The sequence below is a fragment of the Sylvia atricapilla genome, chromosome 26 (genome assembly GCF_009819655.1).
Source record: "Sylvia atricapilla isolate bSylAtr1 chromosome 26, bSylAtr1.pri, whole genome shotgun sequence".
In the NCBI taxonomy this organism is placed as follows: Eukaryota; Metazoa; Chordata; class Aves; order Passeriformes; family Sylviidae; genus Sylvia; species Sylvia atricapilla.
Genome location: NC_089165.1, coordinates 3,152,249 through 3,173,671, shown reverse-complemented (window position 1 = coordinate 3,173,671; position 21,423 = coordinate 3,152,249). Strand labels below are relative to the sequence as shown.

The 21,423-nt window shown below is 62.7% G+C and overlaps 1 protein-coding gene across 2 annotated transcripts; it reads right to left on the bottom strand.

Annotated features, from left to right (window-relative positions):
* Positions 1 to 597: 597 nt before the first annotated feature.
* On the bottom strand, positions 598 to 21,052 carry ARID3A (AT-rich interaction domain 3A). 2 transcript variants are annotated; one of them, XM_066336172.1, is made up of 9 exons: positions 20,929 to 21,052; positions 17,592 to 18,534; positions 16,731 to 17,046; positions 5,430 to 5,502; positions 4,178 to 4,361; positions 3,739 to 3,986; positions 3,145 to 3,441; positions 2,980 to 3,066; positions 598 to 2,864 (listed from the first exon to the last, which is right to left on the bottom strand). In XM_066336172.1, the coding sequence occupies exons 2-9, from the start codon at positions 18,014 to 18,016 to the stop codon at positions 2,659 to 2,661; spliced, it is 1,836 nt and encodes a 611-aa protein (XP_066192269.1). In that variant the 5' UTR covers positions 18,017 to 18,534; positions 20,929 to 21,052; the 3' UTR covers positions 598 to 2,658. The 2 variants fall into 2 exon arrangements, with proteins under 2 accessions (XP_066192269.1, XP_066192268.1); XM_066336171.1 differs by having other exon boundaries at positions 2,980 to 3,441.
* Positions 21,053 to 21,423: the final 371 nt, after the last annotated feature.

Genomic DNA, 21,423 nt, shown 5'->3' with positions numbered 1-21,423 from the left:
ATGGCACAACCCTCTAGACCCCCCTCAGCCCTATTAGGGACCGTGTGGACATCCCAAAGTTTCGCGTGGACACGCAGAGCTTCGTGGGAGCCCCATGAGCATCTCACAAACCTAACGGTGCTCCTGGATACCTCCCAGTCCTATGGACACCCCACAGCCTTGTGGGGTGCCCCCATAACCCGATAGACCCCCCCCACAGACCCATAGGGACCCCATGGATACCCCACAATCCTATAGGCAACCCATAGCTTCGTGATAAACCCATGAGCATCCCAGAGCTGTGAGGGTGCCCTTGGATGCCCCACAGCCCTATGGGCACCCCATGTACATCCCATAATCTGTCATCACCCCATAAATCCATTGACACCCCACAGTCCCACAGGGATACCCTAAATCCTTAAAGAAATCCTATGGACATCCCAAAGATCTGTGGGTACCTCCCCAGGCCCTGAAACCCCAAACAACACACTTTTTTTTTTTTTTTTTTTTTTTTTTTTTAATATTTCTTCACTTTACAGGGTTACAATTGTCTTAAATATTCTGACGTTTAAATACAATCTGTATAATAATGTTATTATAAAATGTAAACTTTCAGTGTTTTTTAAGTTTATTTTCTCTTTTTTTTTTTAATTTTTAAATTTTTTTTTTAATAATAATCAAAAAGTCTCAATACCTGAATGTTTTGCAAAACTGAAATCTTTCACCGGGGCCCCAGGTGCGCCCGAGGCCACCGCGCTCAGAGGTAGAATGTGGTTTATTTTTTTATTCCTTTTTTTTTCTTTTTTTTTGTCTTTTGTGGTTTTTTTCTTTTCTCATTTTCCTTTTTTACCTGAGTTAAGATATGCAACGCTGGGGGGAACGGGGGCGGCTGCAGCTGGGGCCGCTCCTTTAGTTTAATTTTCTTTCCAAAACCCCCCAAAAAACTGATTTAGGCTCTTCTTTATTATTTTTAAATCGATATGCAAAAAAGAAAAATAAAATGGAAAGTCACCCGCTCTCAAAAACAAAAATAAAGAGGGGCAGGGAAAGGAGGGGAGGAAAAATAATTAAAAAAAAAAAATAAAACAAAAACAACAAACCCCAAAACAACCCAAAACAGTGACTGTACAATGCAAAAAAATCACTAAGAAAATCTAAGCCCACCCTGGGCATGAAAATTCCCCCTTGGAATTTCTCCTTACGGGGAGCTGGGCTGGACCCCAACAGCAGCAGGAGCTGGACGGACCCTCCCAGGCCCCCCCAAAAAGGGTCCATGAAGCCACCAAGACCCCCCCATAGAGCCACCAAAGGGGATTCCAGCACGGAAAAAAAAATATATATATATATACCAGCTGAAAACAACAAAAAACCCAGCTGGAAAAAACCCCAAATCCCCTGAGATCGCCACTTCCCCGAGAGTGAAATTAAAAACAAAGGTGGGGGGGAAGGAGGTCCCACCAGCCTGGACCCCCCCCGGGGCACCTGGGGAAGGGGGAAAAACCCTGTGCTCCAGGTGGGAACCTGAGAACGGAGATACCGAGGGGGGTGAGGGGGGTTTCGGTATCAAGTTGGATTGTGTCTCACGCAGATGTGGGTGAATTTTAATTTTTTTTTTTTTTTTTGGGGGTGGGGGAAAAGTTAAAAAAAAAACAAAACCAAAACAGTGTGTTTTGAGGTTGAAAATAAATCCTCAGGTCCTTCGGGTTCTCCACGAGCTCCGGAGCGTCCTGCAGCTCCGAGCATCCCCATCCTCTGGATCCTGCTTGTTTTTGGAGGAAATAAGCCCAAACTGGCTTTGAACAGTAGTTTTATGCAGGGGGAGGAATAAAAAGTGGGATTTGCCGGTGGGGGAAGGAGCAGAGCTGGACCCAACCACCGATAAGTAGAGGAGAAAGGAGATTCCAACTTTTTTCCAAGCTCCCATTTTCCCTGATGAAGACTAATATATATCATTTGCATGTTAAAAGTTTGATTCTTTTTTTTTTTTTCTTTTTTTAGAGAATAAAATAGAAGCTATTTACAACAAAACAATCAAAAACAACCTCTTAAAATCCTGCAGAGAGTGGAGTTCCCAAAACAAAGGAGGGAAAAGGATGGAAATGAATAAAATATCTCCCTATTTCCAATTTTTTTTCAGGATTTTTGTTTTTTGTGTTTTTTTTTTTTTTTTCCTTTAGAATTCCGGGGGGTTTCGCTAGAGCTCGCGTCAGCAGGCGTCCGTGCGTCTGTCTGGAGGTAACACGAGTTAAAAAATAATAATAATTATAATAATAATAATAATAAATGTACAGTGCAAAGTGTGATGTGAGTGAGGTAAACGGTCCCGGAGCGGCGCAGCCGGACAGCCGGCGGCTCCGGCAAAACCCCCCGGGCTAAAGCTTTTCTGCCTGGAAAAGGAAAATCCAACAACACGAGAACAAGGGCAGAGTCCATCGAGACCCTGACGGGACCCTGGAGAAACCTTAGCAAGACCTCGGGCGAGACCCTTGGTGAGACCTCGGTGAGACTCAGGCGGGATCTCAATGAAACCCTGGTGAGATCCCGGTGAAATCCTGTTGAGACCCCAGAGAGACCCTGGCAAGACCTCGGGCGAGACCCCGGCGAGACCCCCGAAGAGCCCGGTGCAATCCTGTCCCCCCACGGCCGCCGGTGCCGTGAGGGGCCCCAGGCTGCGGGGCGTTAAGGCGAAGCGCTGTTGGAGGTAGAGCTGGGGGGCACGGCCAGGCCGGCTGGGGCGGGGGGCACGTTCCCAGCGCCGCCACCGCCGCTCCCCACCCCGCTGCCGCCGCTGCTCCGGCTGCTGCTGCCGTTGCCTTTGCTGTAGGCAGAGGAGGAGGACGAGGAAGAGGAGGAGGAAGGGCCGGGCGTCTGGGCGAACAGCACACCTGGGGAGAGAGCGAAGCTGAGCTGTGGCTGTGCCACAGAACGGGGTGGAGTGCGGCAGGAGGGTGGCCCAAGGCAGCCCCTACTCACGGCAGTGGAGCTTGGGGAACCCCTCACCTGTGTAGACGATCCCGTTGATCTCCACTGACATGCTGATGCTGTTGGTGCCGTTGCTGCTGGCGGCAGCGGCGTCCGGGCGGTTCTCTGCCGGGGAGAGCCGCGTTACGGAGCCCGCCGGGGCCGGGAGCTCGGCCGGGGCGGGCGGCCGGGGCCGGCACTGACCTGGCGAGCGCGTGCCCTGGCTGTTGATGCGGATGCTCATGGGCAGCTGGGCCGTCATGGCCAGGAGGTTCTGCTGCAGCGCCCGCTGCATCAGCCGCTGCTGCTCGTCCGTCACCAGCGCCAGCTTCTTCTCCGGGGGCTCCCCCGACTCCAGCTTCTCCCGCAGCTGCTCCAGCGCCGCGGCCTGGGCGGCTGCTGCCACCTGCACCGCGGCCGCCTGCGCCGCCACCACCGGGTGCCCGGCCAGCGAGACCGGGAGCCGGCTGGGCATGGAGATGGGGATGGGAGAGTCCTCCTCTGCCGGGGGAGCAGGTGTCAGGGATGGGGGCACAGGGGTAGGTGAATGCCACCATCCCAGGGTGTCCCTGATCCTGGCACAACAGTCTGATGCCCTGCTGTCCCTCCAAAGTTCAGAGACGGGGGATTGGAATCAGGATCTCTGGGCTGAGTCCTGGAGCATTATCCCCCTGCCCACCTCCCCAGCTCTCCCTGTTATTCCCAGGGCCAGGAGGGGGCTCAGCTTGCAACCACACCCTGTTTGCAGCTGGACCCTGCAGCAGCCCTGGAGCAGGCAGACCCCAGGACAATCATTACCTTTCTTGATCTTCTTGCCCGGCGTGATGGCCCCGCCGTTGGTGGCAGACGCCAGCCCCAGCGCCGGCACTGGCAGCTTGGGCGAGGAGAGGAGGCCGTGGGTGCCGCCGGGCGAGTAGGCAAAGAGGGAGCTGCCGAAGCCCTGCCGACGGCCCTCCCGCCGGTTGCTGTCGATGGCCGCCTGCAGCTCGTTGGGGTTGCTCAGCCCACGCTTCTCACACTCATAGGGGTACAGGTACTTCATGTACCTGCGGCCGGACGGGACACAGGTGGGGATGGTGAGGGTGAAGCAGTGGCTGGGCACCCTTTCCCGTGTGCCGCCCCATTGCTCCCTCCCCACTGCTCCCACACAGGCTGTGCTGAGTCCCTGTCCCCTGCACAGGGCTGAGGGACCCCCAAGGACTCGCCCCTCTCCCCTCCCCTCCGAGCCCCCGCTCACTGGGTGCGCAGGGTGAAGGCCGCGCTGGTGATGGAGGTGGGCAGGCTCAGCCCCTTGGTGATCTCCCGCCACAGCTTCTTGTTGATGACCTCCACCAGACCCCCCTTCTCGGTCACCAGGGTGTACAGCATGTACAGGTCCAGCACCTGCTTGGCCATGATGGGGATCCGGTTCACGGGGGTCCCTGGGGAGCAGCGGGAGGAGAGAGTGGGTCTGGGGTGCTGCTTTCTTACCCGACGTGGGGGTGCAGCTGCCAAGACCCCTGTGGCACAGCGAAGGGGCTGGGGGGCTCCTGCTCCTCCCTCCCCTTCCACCATCCCCTTCTTCCCCCCAGGCCCTCCCACTGAGATCAGCCCCGAACAAAGGAAACAGAAACTCGAAGTTTCCAGCCACAGCCCCGCCGTGGCCGAGCCGGTTCCTCGGGCTGAGCCGGCACCCAGCAACATGAGTTATTTATAACGGGGGTGGCACAATCCAGCTCTGAGGGTCTCTTATGAGCTGGGGGGCTCATCCCTCCAATATGAGGAGAGGGCTGGCAGCACCTGCTCCCTTATTGGGGTCCCCCTCCGCTCCCAGCCCTGTGGTGAGGGGGCTCTGGGGGACCCCAAAGGATGCAGGTGGGGTGACGCCAGGGGATGCAGGTGGGGGGACTGCAGGGGACACAGTCAGGGAGACCCCAGGAGACACAGCCAGGGGAACCCTGGGGGACCCAGCCAGCAGCCCCAGCCTCCCTGCACAGGCACACGTGCCTTCCCAGTAGTGTCTGACAAAGGGCTGGAGCCAGCCCTGTGTCAGCACTTCCAGAGCTGTTTTCCACGCAGGAACTAGACCCTCGAACAGGAGCACGCTTGGCTTTCAGCCCTTCTGACCCCTGGCGCCCCACTGTGGCCTCTCCCTGGGCAGAGAGAGGGCACAGCGAGGGGCTTTGCCCCCTGCAATAGCCTGTGGCATGGGCAAAGGGGGTGCACAGCCAGGGAGGGGTGTGTTGTGTGGGAAGGGGCTACAGGTCTGGGTGGGATGGGTGAAGGGAGGGAGGCCAGAGGGGGCCACGGGCACTGGATCCAGCCCAGCAGGTTTGACCCCACTGTGCTGAGGGGTTAAAGATTAACCAGCAGCTCAGCCAGAGCTGTGACCTCAGGGCACTAATGAGGGGCAAGGAAATGAGCCCCCAGCCCCGGGAGGGCAAGGTGGGCGTGGTGGAGTTGGGTGAGCACAGAGTGGGCACAAGGTGGGCACGCAGCTGGGGACTCACCTCGCTTCTGCATGAAGCTGAAGAGGTCATCCAGGAACTCCTTCCTCCTGGGGTCACCATCCAGCTCATACAGCTGCATAAGGAGAAGAGAGAGATGCTCAGAAACCCCCTTAACCCGTGTGTCTCCCCACCTGAGACCCCCAGCTTCCACTGCAGCAGCCCTGTGGCTTAAAAGACACCAAATGACTTGAGGGTCCCTGTATGGGTCCAGGGGGCTCCTGCAGCTTGGGCTGACCTTCGCCTGTGTCCCACTGTGCCATTCCCTGCCCGCCCCGCTCGGAGCTCAGCTCTGGGATGCCGGTGCTGGGATCATGGATGGACTGGGTCCCAGGCTGCCAACACTGTGCCTGGCCCTGGCTCCTCCCGGGAACACTGATCCCAGTTATTTTTAGCATCCACTGCCTGCTCAGCACAGCAACGTTTCAGCATGGTCCCTCCACGCTCTGGGTGCCACAGAGAGCCACGGCCAGGAGCCAGTGGTGGGAGCCAGTGCCTCATGTGGCCTGACATGAGCTTGTGTGCCACGGCCCTGCAGGGACATGTCCTGCACTGGGGAAGGCAGAGCTGGGCCAGGCTCTGACACGCTGCACCTCAATCACCAGCTCTGCTTGGGGCATCTCCAGCCGGGACCCCCCACCCCGCCAGCCCAGCACATTCCTCCCTGATTTATGGTGCAGGATCAGCCGGTTGGAGCGCCCGGCACGCCGGAGGCACACACCACGCGGCCTCTCCTGAAGCCCAGCGCTGTTCCTGCCTGGAGGCTGGTGGATAATCCCCCCCCATCCCGGGAAGGGTGTTGGAACAGGAGCTGTGGGGGCAGGCGTTGCCCAGACACACCAACAGGAGTGGCCGCCACAGCTCCGCTTTTCTCAATGACAACTCTGAACAACTGCCAGTGGGGCCAGGAGGGGCCTATAAATACCCCCCCATAATAGGTCAGGAACGCACTGCGGGGCCACCACTGCTGGTCACTGGGTCACTGACATGGCCACTCCCTCCACGGCTACGCCTTGTGGCACCGGGACTGCGGGCAGGTGAACGGGTGGGCATGGTTCCGGCTGTAAGTGAGGGGCTTGAGCTCCCTCCTCCCGCAGCCCCGCAGGGAGGATCCGGATCTCGCAGGGCTGGACTTGCCCGCCGGCACCGATCAAAGGGATCAATGGGGCCGCATGATAAGCGGGGCCATAAACCCCCCCCAGTTTCCCTGGAAAACTCGACAGGCTTGACCAGCCCCTTGCACACCCCCAGGGCAAGGGCAGGAGCCACCAGCACCACAGGCAGAGCCCCTCAAAGCCCCTCTCCCACCCCAGCACCCCAGCAAGGGGTCTGGTGTGGGAGTGGTGCAGAGGGAAAGAGCCATGGCACAGTAGCATCACCGTGATTTTTGGGGCTGAGCTGCACTGGGCTACTTGCACCAGCTGAGGGATGTTGGGCTGGCGCCAATCCAGCCTCCCCCGTTTCCTCGAGCAGCTCCGAAAGCCACACGCACAGAGAAAGGGCTTCCCCGGCACTCGATCCCGCAGAGCCATCCTGGGGAACTGCCAAACATGCTGGTTCATCTACTGCCAAGACCCTCGGGGTCATGATCCCCCCCGCCCTGGGCTCAGTCCCGAGGGGAATGGACACGTTTAAGAGGATGAAAGAAAATTAACTGTCAGCTGAGGAGAGTGTGGCCGGCCAGGACAGGGGGATTAGTGGCTGCGGCGGGCGGCTGCCCCGTGTGTCAGCCTTCCTCCAGCCCCGGTGGTCCCATGCCAGGCTCAGCTGGCTGCAGCCACTCTCCCCCCTGCCCAGCTGGGAAGAAGCCATGGGAGTCCCCAGGGGTGGTGGGCAGAGGGATCCCCGTTCTTACCCGGTGACCTCACAGCCTTGCCGGCAACACCCGCCACAGCTGCCGGGCAAAGGATGTTGCACAAGCTGCTGCTGACGGTTACCGGTGGGACTTCGACAGCTTCGCTGCACTTGGCAGCTGCTCACTGACCACTGCAGTGCCAAGCAGAGAAACAGGCTCCCCTTGGGACCCACCAAACCCTGGTTTAGCTCTGCCACCGCCAGCAGAACCAACTGCCAGAGATGGGCACCTGCCCAAGGTGCCCATCTGGCAGCACTGTGGGGTGAGCACGTGCCCAGTCATGGCCAGGACGTGCCCGACGTGCACTGTGGTGCGTGACAGAGTGGCATTTGCCAAGCTGCCCCTGTTCTCCCTTACCACCCCTGCTCCCCCCTGGCCCCGGAGCACAGGCAGGACACTGAAGGGGACAGAGACGAGTGACTCCCAGCAACCCCTCGCAGGATTTCCTTGCATTGACGCCATCCACAGCCAACGGCAAAGCGCCTCGTGAGCCCCAACGGCAGCGCAGGACAGCTGGGACAGTGGGGCTCAGAATGCAAATTGAGGAACAGAAATGTTCTGGTTTCAGCAGTGTGTGAAACCCAGTGCGCAGCTGAGCTTGGCACAGGCTGGCAGCTGCTGGCACTGCTGCACCGAAATCAGCAGGTGCTGAGTCTTGTGCCTGCTTGGTGCTGATCCCTGCCCCGTGCTCGTGCCCTGCCTTCCTGCTCACAACCCTGGTTTCTGCTCAGCTCAAAGCCAGTTCCTCGCAGGGACATGCAGCGTCTCAGTGCAAAGGTACCGGCGGGCAGGAGCCACAGGCAAGGCCACCCTGTGCCGCTGAGTCAATACATTTATGTTTCGTAATTAGGGAAGTGGAAACGACTTAATCCATAACGCAGCTGCCCCGGGAATATCCTCTTACCGTGGGGTCTCCATGGCAGGGTGCAGTGCCAGGGGATGCTACAGCACAGCCACCTCAACCTGGCTGGGGGCAGCAGGAGATGCACACCACCTCCCTGAGAGTCCCCTGGGCCGGGGGATCTGACTCCATGCACCCAGTGCTCCCAGTACTGACCCACGGTGAATGCTTGATGCCAGTGGCAGGGCCGGCTCTGGCCACAGTGTCCAGCCCACCTGGCCACAGTGCAGCCCCCTCGGCTCCAGCCCCCGGCCGGCTGAGGACACGGAGCCAGATGGCCGTTGCCAGCAGATCTATAATTAAGTGGAGGAGGAATTAGGCAGGAGGTGGGCGGGTGGCCCTGACCCCGGCCCAGCGCCCCGGCAGGATGCCGGCCCGGCGTTTGGTGTGGATGACCGGATTAATGTTTCAAACCAGATTACAGGAAAATCCCAACCCTATGGCTTTCAAAGGGCGGGCGGGAGGCGGCCCCTTGGCAATGCCAGGAATGCGGGAGAGCCCTCGGCACGGGAGCGGTGTGTGCCGGGGGTCCGACCTCCCCCCGAGCTGAGGCAAGGGGGGAAAATACAAGCAGGAGGGGAAGCGCCATTTCACAAGGCTCCGGGAATGCCGGGGGTCATGCTGGTGCCAGGCAAATCCCCCCTTCGGCAGGAGTTCCTTGTGTCCCTTGTCTGCTCCATGAAGCGTCATGGAGGAGTCCGTGTCCCTGCATCCCGCGTCCGAGTTAAAAACACCTCCCCTTCCCCCCGCTCGGTTCCGGGTTTTCAGGCCTCGGGGATTAATTTTCAAGTTTCTTTTCCATTGCCAGGAAGTGGCAACACTCTCGGTTTTCCTCCTTCTCTCCAAAACCGGTTTGGGACGTGCACACCGTGACGTGAGCCGGGACTGGGGACAAGATCCAAGGGCCAGCGCAGCAGGGATGGGGGCTGCTGGCAGCCTCCACCTTCCAGAGGCTAAACTCCCCCCCAAATTCCTGTATTTCAGGAAAAAAAACACAACGCAGGCAGAGGCGGGGAGAGCCCACCCTGTCTCGGCAGGTAGCAGGACCAGCGGTGACACGCTGAGGGGCTACTTCTCTCCTTTTCTTTCCTTCCTTCCTCTGGCAGCCCCCGGGGATGCATCCCTTTGTCCCGCGGACAGCCGAGGGGCCACGCTGGGCTGGGGAAGAGCCCGCGCACACTAACGAGTTCTTTAACCAAGAATAAACACATTTATGGCGCGTTTCCCGTCCCACTCCCAGCCCATACACAGCCCCCGGCCTCTGGCACGCCGGGACCCGCAGCGGGGTCGGAGAGGGCACTTATTCAGAAAAAGAAAGTAATTTGTAAAAACCAGAGCCGAGGATTGGCGAGGGCCCCCGGGCCGCGGCGTTTCGGAGGCGCCGGGGACGTGATTTCCAGTAAGGCGATGGCTGACTCAGGGCTGGGGGTGCCCGAGGCCGCAGCCCCTCTCCGGGCACAGCCCCCCCGGCGTGGGGTGCAGGGTTTGCTGGGGCCAATCCCTCCCGGTGAAGGGCAAAGGGAGCGTCCAGCCCCGGAGCAGATTCCTATGCAGATAAAGCGCTCGGCTTAGGTACAGGTCACCCCTGGCTGTCCCCATCCCTAATCCCCTGCGAGCCCCCCAGGGCACAGCCCATCGTGGGAAGGGGCTGCTGGGGGCAGGGACGTGCGTGTGCCCCCTCGCCGACATCTCCCAACACCTTGCTCGTGGGGGATGTGCTGGCGGGAGCCTCGCCCACACGGCCAGGGCCGGCGGTGACTCCACTGACCGGCCCGGCGGGATTCCTGCCGCCGGAGCACGGCTGGGGCTGGGGGGCCGCTTCCGCGGGGGCAGCTGGGGAGGGGGCCCGGGAGCTTCCCGTCGGCACCATTGTTCACATCAGTTCCCAGCATTGTCCCCTCCGCGGGGGACACGGCCCGAGTGCAGGTGCCTCTTTGTACCAGTGCCTCCTCCTCGGGCCGGAGGAGCCGGTGGGTAAAGGATCCATCAGTGATCCCGTGGCTCAGTGACAAACCCAGTCCCGATCCCCCGCCATCGGCCCGTCTGGGGGACCCTGAGACCACTCGGTGCCCACCTTCTCCCCATCCAGCCTGGAAGGAGTCATGTGGGTGACCCCGGGGGTACGCGGGCAGTGTCACGGCACGGCGGGTGTCACGGCACGGCGGGTGTCCCCCGAGCAGCAGAGGGGACGCTGAATGGGCGAATTAGTCACCGTTTAACCTCCCTGACCCCCCCATTGTCCGTGCACTGTCGGCCGCCCTCCCCAGCACGGCACGGGCCGCTGTGCCCAGCCAGCCGGCAGCTCCCAGGATCCGTGTCCCCGCCGCGGGCCGGGCTGACGCCGGCTCCCGGGACACCGGCTCCCGGGACACCGGCTCCCGGGACACCGGCTCCCGGGACACCGGCTCCCGGGACACCGGCTCCCGGGACACCGGCTGTGCCACTGCTGTTTGCTCCTTTCCCGCACGGGAGGAAACGACTCCTGCTGCCGTGGCGTTTCCAATGGCAGCTCGCTGCTGGGCGGCAGCGTGCCAGGCTCTGGCTGGAATCAAAACTGGTTCCTTGTCTGAACGCAGACGTGGCGTGGCACGGGCTGGTGAGGGGTCACGGAGGGGGAACTGGGGTGCTGGGGCTGCTCCCTCGGCTGGGGCGAGCTGCTGGCTGGATGGGAGCCAGCCCGGCAGTGGCAGCTTTCCCGGCCCTTGCCGTGTGCATGCTGGTGCATGCCCTTGACACATGCTTGCTATCACACCGGACCTTGTACAAATATTAATCCAGTGGAGTCAGGCGCTGTTGAGAAAGCTCGTTCACTGAAGGACACAAGGCTAGCTCCTGCCACCAGACAGATCCAGGGAGGGCAGCGGAGAACAAGCTATGCAGTACTGAGATGGGGAAATGCAGCCAGAGCAGCCAACTCAAACTCTCTGGTGAGCCCCCAGTTTGGGCTGTCCCTCCTGTGTGACTCCCAAGCCTCCCAGGGTGAAGCCCCTAAGGGCTGGAGAGCCAAGACCCTCATTCAGGACCTGACCCGGGTGCCGTGGCAGCAGCAGCGAGGCCTGGAAGCCAAGACGGGGGTTTAAATTCCACCATATGTAAATGATCGTCTTAGAAGGGGATCGCGGTAAGCCCCGGCAGATGAGTCACCGGGGCTTCCACCGCCCGCTGGGATTTGGCTAATTGCAAATCTGTTCCTGAAATGCGAGGTCCTGCACCTCTGCCCTCCGTCAGCACCGAGGTGGGGGTCCCAGGGGTCCCGTGGGCAGGGCCAGGGTGCACGGAACGCCTGGGAACCCCACCACGGAGCAGCTGGAGGAGCTGGAAAGGGTCCAGCAGCCGCAGATGGGGTTGACAGGAGCCAGCTGTGGGATGTCAGCCCCAGGAACCATCACCGCTGAGCTGCTCTAGCACCGCCGAAACCTCATGATTTCCTCGAACTGAGAGGAGGGGGTGGTGATGGGCACAGTGATGGCGCCAAGAGTGACAGATCCCATCCCACCGTGGCACCCAAGCAGGTGGCAGTATGAGACAGCACGTCCCAGATGCTAGAATCTCCAAAATCAGGCACTGATGCCCAAGTTGAAGGTTCCACAGTGGATGTGGGCAGATGGGGAAATGGAGGCAGGAGGTGAAGACCTTTGCTGAAGGGGTTTAGGGCTGGCACCTGCCTGGGTGCTCCCACTGCCACCTGCACCAGGGTGAGACCCCGAGTCAGCTGCTGTGGGGAACAGGGAAGCCCTTTCCCAAAAGACTGCTGCCACAGAAGTGACACGACCACACCATCCCTGTGTGGGACACATGGGGAGCAGGGGACTCCCCTCAGGGGTGAGCCCCAGCCTCCAGCAGCCCCAGTGCAGGGTGGATTATCCCAAGCTCCAGCCAGAGCGGGAACCCAGGCACAGGCTGATTAAGTGACCGATGGGAAGGGTCAGGCAGCGGGTCAGGAGCTCGGCCAAGAGGCGCACCCTGAGCCCCCAGTTTGGCTGCCCCAGGGGCTCAGAGCAGGAGGCCCCCTTGGCCCCAAACCACCCCCTGTCCTGGCCCCCGATTGCAGCACGTCCGGCTGGGCTCCGGGATCAGCTGCCATTTCTCCTGCGGTTTGGGCCAGAAATAGGGTGATGGAGCAACGCTGCCCTTGCCCAACGCTGCGGTGGGGGCGGGGGGCTCTGCTGACAAAGGCCCCGCTCCCTGCGCCGCTCTTTTCTCTTTTTTTTTTTCCCTTTTAAATAAACCCTGTTAGTTCAGCTGTGCCGAAAGGGGAGGCGGCCGCCACCTCCGCAGCCCTTGAGTCAGCCTGGGGGGCTGGGGCGTGGAGAGAACAGGGCTCCAGGGGGGCCAGGGCTGGGGGGAAATGAGGCTCTGGGGAGGGGTCGAGGCATGGGGAAAATGGGGCTTTGGGGGGACACAAGTAGGTGATGCCCAGGCTGTGGGGAGCCTACCCAGGTGCCAAGACAAGGGGTGTCAGGGGTGTGATCCAGCTGAGTGAAGGCACTGGCTGGGGACCTGGAACAGGAAGGATGTGTCCCCTGTCCCTCAACCTCGTTAATCATCCTGGGTTTTGTTTGGAAAAATGGCTTCACGGGTGCCCAGATGCCGGGAGCAGCACCTGTGAGCACCCAGGCGTCTGGCTGGGGGAGGCACTCGGCGGCTAAGCCGCTCTCGCCGAGAAGTCCCTGACCTCTGGCCAGGGATCTGGTGGGATTACAGCCCCGGGAATGCTCCCTGAGCACTATGAGCCAATTACCGTGCTGGATCCCCGGCTGGGAGCACCCCTCGGCAGGCCAGGCAGTGGTGCAGGGCGAGAGGGGTGATGGCTGAGTGTGGGACGAGGGGGGAGGACACAGCCCTTTTCCTGGGAGGGGTCCGCTGCTGACTCCCCCACTGCCCCCAGAGTCCTGTCCTGCTCTAACCCTCTCTTGCCCGTGTTATCTGCTGCTGGCCTGGCCAGGCACTGCAATCACCTCCCTGACACAGCAGCGCCCAACCGGGGGCCCCAGGGCACTCCCCCTTATCTGGGAGCCAAACTGCCTCTGGGTGGGGGGCAGTGGCCCCTGGCCCTGTGATGACACTCGGGTCCCCCTTCCCCGTGCAGGGGCCCCCTCGCCCTCCCCGGGGGCGGCTCATCCGCTCGGCTGGCTAATGCAATAAAGCTCTAATCAATATTTTAAAGAAAGTAAATGGACCCTCCCGCCCTCGTTAAGAGGCCACGGGGCCCCTGCTCAGGCCCCACGCCCCCAGCTGCCTTCGGGCTTTGAAAAGGAGAATAATCCACGGGAGAAAAGGGTTCAGAGGGGATCCCCCACGCCTTAACCAGCTCCGAGGGATTCAGAGGAGGTACAGGCTCCCTGCTCCTCCAGACTCTCCTGGAAAATCCCAGCTCCACGAGCCATGTGCGTGGGGCTGGTCTGGGCGGAGGGGGGGTCCGGTTTCACCCACCCCCGCAGCCCTGCCGAGGTCGCCGAGTTGCTTTCGGTTTATTTTTCCCCCACCACTGCACTTTGAAACGCCGTATCTCGGGGTGCGCTGCACTGCCTGAGATAAGGGCTGAGGTTTTTGCGCCCGTGTGCCACCAGCATGTATCAGATGTCCCCAACACAAGAAACCTCTTGCCCTACTAAAGCACCAGCACACCCCCAGAAACAGCCCCGGCTGCCACAGCCTCCCACTGGTACTTCTCAAATCCTTCTTGAAGCAAGAACAGGAAGGTTAAACATCAGCCACTGCAGGACATTCCAGAAAGGAGCACCCAAAATGGAGAACCCCAGAGGGAGAGTGGTGGCTGCTGCAGCCAGATTGAACACAGAGAGAGGGATTCCTCTAGCTCCTGTGATGTGGGACAGAGTACTGGTGTGCAGGGTGCCTGAGGGGGCACGAGCAACACAGGAAACTCCAAAAGAGGCAGAGGCCTGAAAACTCCAGCTCCAGGGGCTGCCACTACACCAGGGGTTCCCACTCCCGGTATTAGTGGGGAGCAGCAACAGTAATAATGAAACAGAAAGATCAGAGAAGAGATCTCGGGGAGCAGCAGCAGCAGAGCCACCACAGTGCTGGGGTACAGAACTCAGAGCAGTTTTACCCCCCGCAGCCCCTTGCTGGCAGGAGCTTGCTGGATTTTTAGCCATTTCTCATGGGGAGCCTCTTCCCACCCAGAAAATGCCCCCTTTCCCTCCCACCCCAAGGAGCCACGGTGCCCTCGGCAACTGCTGCCCCCGAGTTCCCCGTTGTGCTGGGGGCTCCTTTGTTCTGCTGCCCGCGCCGGCAGCGCCTGGGTCAGGCTGAGCTGACCTCTGCCTGTGCAGTAGCCGTCCCTGGGGACGGGGAGGTGCCACGCGCCGGCTCCCTAACCTCCCTCACCTCCATAACTCTTCCTCACGCCCTCCCCTTCCTCCTCCCTTGAACTGGGCCCCCTCCTCCTCCCTCCGGCCCCCCACGGCTCAGCCGAGCACCAGTTCACAGGAATCTGTCCCAGATGGGTCAATAAAACCTGGCAGTGGAGGATGGGGGCAGCCCCTGGCTGCCAGGGTTTGGGTGTGGAGACAGGCACGGGGGCTTGGATGGCGGCACTGCCCAGTGAGGATGGTGTTCTCAGGCACAGAGACCCACAGGCCAAAAATACAGGCAACACCAGCACAACCAGAGCTGAATCCGAACCAGATCAGAACTCCCAGCAGAAAGAGCTGGACAGCGAGGGAAGCATCAGGACTACTGGGAGAGCAGGGGTGCTGCCAGTGCTGAGGAGCTCCTTTGCAAAAATAAAAAGGAACCCCAAAAGAGCCCATCCCTCACAGAGCAGGCAGGCAGAACGCTGGCACAGCCACGCACAGCACCACATCCCTGCTGGCTCACCCTGCTGTGGCCCGGCATCCCAGAGCTGCCGGGATTCCCCCTAAGGTGCCTCTGCCCCAGCGAGGAGAGGGGATGGGGTACGGCATCCCCTGCCCCGTGCTGCCCTTGCTGTTTACATTCCTGCTGCTCCTTCCCAGGCCGCGCCAGCTGGGCTGGGATGGAGCCCGGCGGCACGCGCTGGAGGCCAGCCAGGAGGAGCTCCCGGCCAGCACCGGCTGCGCCAGCAACCCCCTGGCCCTGGTCCAGCGGCCGCGATCCAAGCGCGGTCGCACGGGCTGACGTGCCGGGGAAAGCCTCTCCGGGCCCAGCGCGTCGCCTCCGCTCCTCCGCCCACGGAGGCTTTTCAACCCCCTCCGGCTGCTTCTACGATTCACCACCGAGCCGGGCTCTTAGTGACCCCGGGAAGTGACATGGAGGGAGAGGGGGTGCTCAGGGAGAGGGGCAGAGCTTGGGGAAGAGCTAGGATCGGGGCTGGTGTTTCCAGCTGTGGGTGTGATAGGGGACCTGGCAGAGGCTACGGCCTGGACCACGGCGCTGACACGCTGACAAACAGGAAGATCAGAGCTGCGGTATTGAAAAGCCTTTTCACAGCTACGAGTTCACGGCCCTGGCCCCTCGCTCCCCGGTGGCAGGAAGCACAAGAGAGAGAAACCACAAGAAGAGAAGGTGACTTGGGTGCAGCGGCACGAGGGATGCGCAGGGCAGGAGCATCTCTCCATCCCTACAGCTGGACAGGAGCATCCCTCCATAACCACAGCTGGGCAGCGCCAGGAGGATGGCCACATGCTCTGCTGTGCTTGCTGGTGCGCCCTCTGCCAGCCCTGTTCTGAGCCTGCCCACATCCAGATGTGCCGGCAGATCCCGACAGCCCCTTCCCCCATTTCGGAAGGGATGCGACAGCCTCTTGAAGGTGAAGGGGCAGAGGTGGTCGCATCCCTCCTGAACGGCCACCACGCCCTGGCCACTCCATCTGGGTCCCATCTGCTGCTCCTGGTCCTGCCCCTTCCCCCAGCCCCAAACTCTGCTGTATTTAAACACACATCAAAGGTGCCGAGTGGCCCCCCGGGAGCCCCGGCTGCAGCACGTTTTCTCCTGTCAGTGAGAGCGGACTGCAGCCAGCTCTAGCACGGGGAACATGCTGGCCTTGCTGCCTGGGGAAGGCAATGAAAGGGGCAGCCAGGTGCTTTCTCCCTACTTTCACTCTTTTATGGCATTTTGGTAGTGGAGGGGGACAGCTCTGCCCCCCCACCAAGCATCCACAGGGTCAGAGTTGTCCTGCCAAGCATCACCTCTGTAGGGACCGTGATGGGAGACAGACAGAAAATGGCTTAGGGAGAGGGGAGAAGAGGAAAACCGAAAGAGCCATCAGATTTGCAAGTTTGAGTTGATGTTTTCATAATTTTCAGCAAGGATCCTCCCAGATCCCTGCAGCAAACCAAATCACGCTGTCTGCCTGTGCCAAAACAACCTGGACACAGGATCCACTCGGAGTCACCCAACTGGGGAGGGGACGAGATTGAGCCCAGCACTAAAACCCCCAAGAAATCCCACGCATTCCTACTGACAACAGCAGCTGGATCTGAGAACACCGCTGGGGGAAGCACTGCCAGAGGCATCTCCCCCACGCTCACAAGGACACACGGGCGCGCAGGAGCAGGGAGAGAGATGGCACAGCAGGGACACGCGTGTCTCGGCGGGCACATACCTGCTTGAACTGCTCCTCATAGGTCCAGTCGCCATGGTCTGGTGCTGGTGGCGGGGGCTGAGTGTGGCCCAGGCCGGGGGGCAGCCGATCCTGTCCCCCTGGCAGCCGTGGTGGCTCCCCACGGTAGTGCTGGGGTGCTGGGGGCTTGCGGAGCAGCAGGGATCCCGCACCCGCCCGCACCGCCTCTGCTGAGCTGAGCCCTTCCTCTCCCATGTCTTCTTCTTCCTCGTAGTCTTCCTCCTCCTCCTCCTCTTCTTCTTCCTCTTCCTCCTCACCCAGGTCCTCTTCAAAGTCATCTTCATCCCATTTACCCTTGCTGGAACCAGGGGGAGAGGAGAGGTTTGGTCTCACGCTGGTTCTCAAGGCCCATCCCTCTTTCCTGCCTGCCCCAGAGGCCCTCCCCGGCTGCAGGGCTGGGACCACCCACCCAGCACACAGTGCAGCCCTGGTACAGCCCATTGGTGAGGGCAGCTCTGCGGGGCACCGCCAGCCCCTGGTATCCCAGGAACACCTCCATTACAGAGCTCTGCCAGATGGCTCCTGGCCTGGCTCTGCCCTGAGAGGATGCACGCTGGAGGCAGCCAAGGGTCCTGCATAATTTAACACCAGCCCGGGGTCCTCTGTCACAGCTCCACGTGGCTGCTGAGCAGAGATGGGATGTGCCAACCCAGCACGAGGAATCACAGCCACAGAGCCAAGCAGCTGCTCTCAGCACCTCCTGCTCTGAAATATCCCAACGGCTCTAATCCACAACGTGCCCCAAGCCACAGGATCCCCGCAGCCTCCCCAGCACACTGCGCCCAAACCCACCAGTGTTGTGCCCCTTCCCCAAACCCACGAGAACTGCCCGAGTACACTCACAGGTCCTCCTCCTCCTCGGAGCCCATCTCCTGCTGGTACCCGCCACCATCTTCCTCCTCCTCGCCGCGCTCCTCCTCTTCCTCCTCCTCGGAGGCCTGGCTCTCATCCGACAGCCCCGGGCTGGGCGAGTGGCTGAGGCCGGCAGCGGCCGCCCGCATGGCAGCCAGGGCAGCCATCTGTGCCCGCTGGATGTGCGCGCTCTCAGGCTCCGCTCCCTCCTCCGAGGGCGCCGGGGCTGGATCCTGCCCACGGCCCCGGGCTGGGGTGCTGGCAGGGGGCAGCCCCGGGGGCTGCAAGGGCTGCGCTGGGGGAGATGTGGAGCGCAGTGACGGCTGCTGCTGCTCCTGCTGCCTCGCTTCCAGCGCCTGCTGCAGCCGTGCGCGCTGCTGCCGCTGCAGGTTCTCCATCACTGCCTGCAGCTTCATGGCTCTGCCGGCGGGCGGGGGGTCCCCGGGGGGCCGGGGGGCGATGCACCCAGGGGGCAGTGCCCGGGGGGCAGCGCCCGGCAGGCTGCCGCGCTCCAGCGGGGCTGGGGGCCAAAGCTGGGCAGTGCCGGGGGGGGCAGCCCTGGAGGGGGCTGCCGAGGGGTGAGGGCAGTGCTGTCGGGGTGTCAGGGCAGGAATTGACACTGGGTCAGGAAAGAAGGATGTGCCCCTTGACCCTTTTCAGGCTTAGCCCAATGTCTCCTTGGCTTGAGGGTTATGGTGTGTCGCAGGCTTGGTGCTGCCCGTTAGGATTGGGGTGCTGCTGTTGTCGGGGGAGTGTCCCAGGCAGGCTCCAAAACTCCTCCTCAGGCTCAGCAGGCAGCAGCTGCAGCACGGCGCATCACCCCTTCCCTTGCAGATCTGGCACTTTCTGGGGGTGGCAGCCTCAGTGTCCCCTGCTCACGGCCGGTGTCTCTAATCCTCAGCCGGGTCGGTGTCCGGCAGGCGTCGGCGCAAACCTGTGGGAGAAGTAGGGCAGAGGGTCAGTGGAGCTGTGGGCAGGAGCTGGCGAGCAGGAAGGAGTTAAAGACAGCGCAGGAGCCTCATTAATCTCGAGCTAATGAGATAGGGTGGCTGGGCCTGCTGCTGGAGGGGGAAGGGGCCTGCCAGACCCGATAGCCCTGCCCGGCCCTGCAGGCAGCGGATACCGGTGGACCCGCACCCGCAGATAACAGGCCTGGGGAGAGACGTCCACTGCGTCCCCCACAGGGGACAGGGAACATTCCCACCAGGGACATAGAGCACGGGGAGCACTGGGCTTATCTTGATGGCACTGGGGCGTGGGCAGCACTGGGGTCTGCACTGCACAGTGGAGGGGCCCCAAAGCACCCCGGGGCAGATCCCGGGGGATGGACAGGCAGAGTCTTGAAACCCTGGCAAACAGGCTCTGCCAACCGCCCCCAGAGCCCCCTTGCTTCCCTTCCCTGCGGACTGGGGGTCCTCCGAGGCAATGTGAGGCTGCAAGCAGCTCATCTCTGCTTTGCCCCACTGGAAAACACAGAGGGGATCAGCACATTACAGCTGGGCTCTGTGGAACCCCCACGCCCCAAGCACTCTGGTCTGGACCCCTTCTAGGGCCAGCAGCCCCCAGGGCCGGCCAATTCCCACTTGTGACCTCGCCTGCACCGAGGGCAGGGAGGGAGCTCACCGCAGCACTGTGGTTGTGCTGTTTGGGCAAACCCCATTTCAGCTGCCCGGGGGCCCACGCAGCGCACACACGCCAGGACCCTCACGGGGACTGGCCATGGGGCCGGACCCAGGGGCTTGCGGGGCCGGGACAGCCGGCAGCGCGCAGGGGCCGGCAGCTACGCCACGATCCCGCGCATTCTGGAAAGAGGAACCTGCTGCCAGTGTGGGCCGGGGCCGCGGACGGTCGGGCGGGAGCCGCTTCCCCCACGCCTCTCCAAGGCAGCATCCGCTCCCGGCCCGGCCGGGCTCTGCTCACGCTATGGACACGTCTACACCGCCACGGCACCTCAGCAGCCACCGCCTCCACCGGGAGCCAGCAGAGGCGCGGCACAAACGGGCCAGCACTGCCCGTGCCTCAGTTTCCTCCCCTCTCCTCTGATGATCGCCGTCTCGCCCCCATGGAGGAGAGAGAGGTCGCGGCAGGGACACTCCCCGCCCCGGAGCAGCCGCTCACCATCCGTGACCGCGCTCCTGCCCCTGCACCGCACCTGAACCCCGTTCCCTGCGCCATCCACGAGCGAACCGGAGCCACACCGACCCGGGCACGTGCTCCTCGCCGCCGCTGTGGCTCTGCCTGGACACGACTCCCCCGGTGACTCGGTGCCAGCACCAGGTGTGGAGCTCCCTCCTCGAGCACCGCGGGCCGTGGCCGCGCCGGGGCCACGCTGCCACTTCTCGACAGGGAAGCCGCAATAGTGAGGCCACAGTCAGGCCCCCGTGGCACCCTGGACCGGCGGCCACAGTGACCTTGAGCCGTGCCCCTTTGTCCCTCCGGCCGCTCGGGGCCACGGGGCCCGGTGCGTCCCCGCCGTGGGGCGGTGACGAGGGTCCCGCGAGGGATTCGGGGCGGCGTCACCCGCGTCCCCGGGGCAGGTGCTCGGGAGCGACAGCGGCTAAAAATAGGCAGCGGGGGTGTGACGGACGGGCCTTTGTGCCACCGACACCGGGGCTGGGCTGGCCGCGGCCGGACACCCCCAGGGCTCCGGGAGTGTCGTGAAGGCTGAGTGAGAAAGAGGAGGAAAAGGACAGGGAGGCCGGGCCCGGTGGGTGCCGTCCCCGGGGACGGACGGGGCTGGGGACGCCGCGGGAGGGATCTCCAGGCGGACAGGAGTCCTGTCCCCGAAACCGAGCCCGGCCCCGCTCCGGCGGCACGTGGCTCCGGCGGACCTCAGAAGTACCGGGCACGGAGGGGGGGGGGGGCCCGAATGGGCCCTGGTCCCGCGAACGGGGGGAAACGGCCGCCCTCGACATGGAGAGGCGAGCCTGGGTCGGCTCGGCCTGGCCCCTCCGCCGTCCGGACCCCGAGAGACGGCGGGCCCAGGGGGTGCACAGGGCGGGGCCACGGGGCTCTGCCCGGCCCGGACAGCAGCGCCCGGGGAGAACGGAGAGTCAAGGCCGGGAACGGCCGCGGGGGAGGAACCCCAGCCCCGCGTGGGGGAGGCGGCCGGTAACCGGCCGCGGGGGGAGGGGGCGCCGCAATCCTGCCCAGCACCGGCAGTGCAGGGCCCAGCCCACCTCGGAGAGGCGGCTGGTCCTGGGCTCCGGTCCCCGGCCTCAGTCCCGCCCAGCCCCCGACTCCCGGTCCCGGCCACGGCCGCAGCGGGGGTCCCGTTCTCGGTGCCGATCCCATCCGCAGGACCGGTGCGGCGGCGTGTCTCCCTTACCCGGTGCAGGCCGTGCGCCGCGAAGCCGCATAGCAGCCGCGGCCGCCCGGGGTCGGGCTCGGCGGGGCCGGTGAGCGCGGGGCCCGCGGCGCTGCTCTCCCCGCGGGCGGGCGGGCGGCGGGCGGGCGGCGGGACCCGGCCCCGCCCCGCGGGGGCACGCCCCGCGCCGCCATTGGCCCGTCGCGCCAGGAGCGCCCCGCCCCTCCCCGCCCCGCGCTCTCATTGGCCCGCCGCTCCATGGCCGCCCCGCCCCCGCCCGCCATTGGTCGGCATGCAAATGTTACGCGCGGCGGGGCCGCGGGGCCGGGCGGGGGCGCATTCGCAGCGCCGCCTCGCGGACGGGCGGGAGAACTGCGCCGTGCAGGGCGCGGGCCCCGGTAGAGCAGCGGAGTGAGGGGCGGTTAACGGGGGGCAACAGGGGGTTTAAAGGAGGAGGTTAAGGGAGGTTAACGGGGCTCTCTCTAATGGGGGTTAACTGAAGGTTCACGGGGATTA

Bases quoted from the DNA above. Each gene is read 5' to 3' on its own strand.
- ARID3A (XM_066336171.1), bottom strand. From the start codon at position 18,016: ATGAAGCTGCAGGCAGTGATGGAGAACCTGCAGCGGCAGCAGCGCGCA. The intron at 4,362-5,429 runs GTGAGTCCCCAG...GCTGCTCCCCAG, and splicing joins CAGCTTCATGCAGAAGCGAG to GGACCCCCGTGAACCGGATC. The intron at 3,442-3,738 runs GTAATGATTGTC...CTCCCCCGGCAG, and splicing joins GGGCAAGAAGATCAAGAAAG to AGGAGGACTCTCCCATCCCC.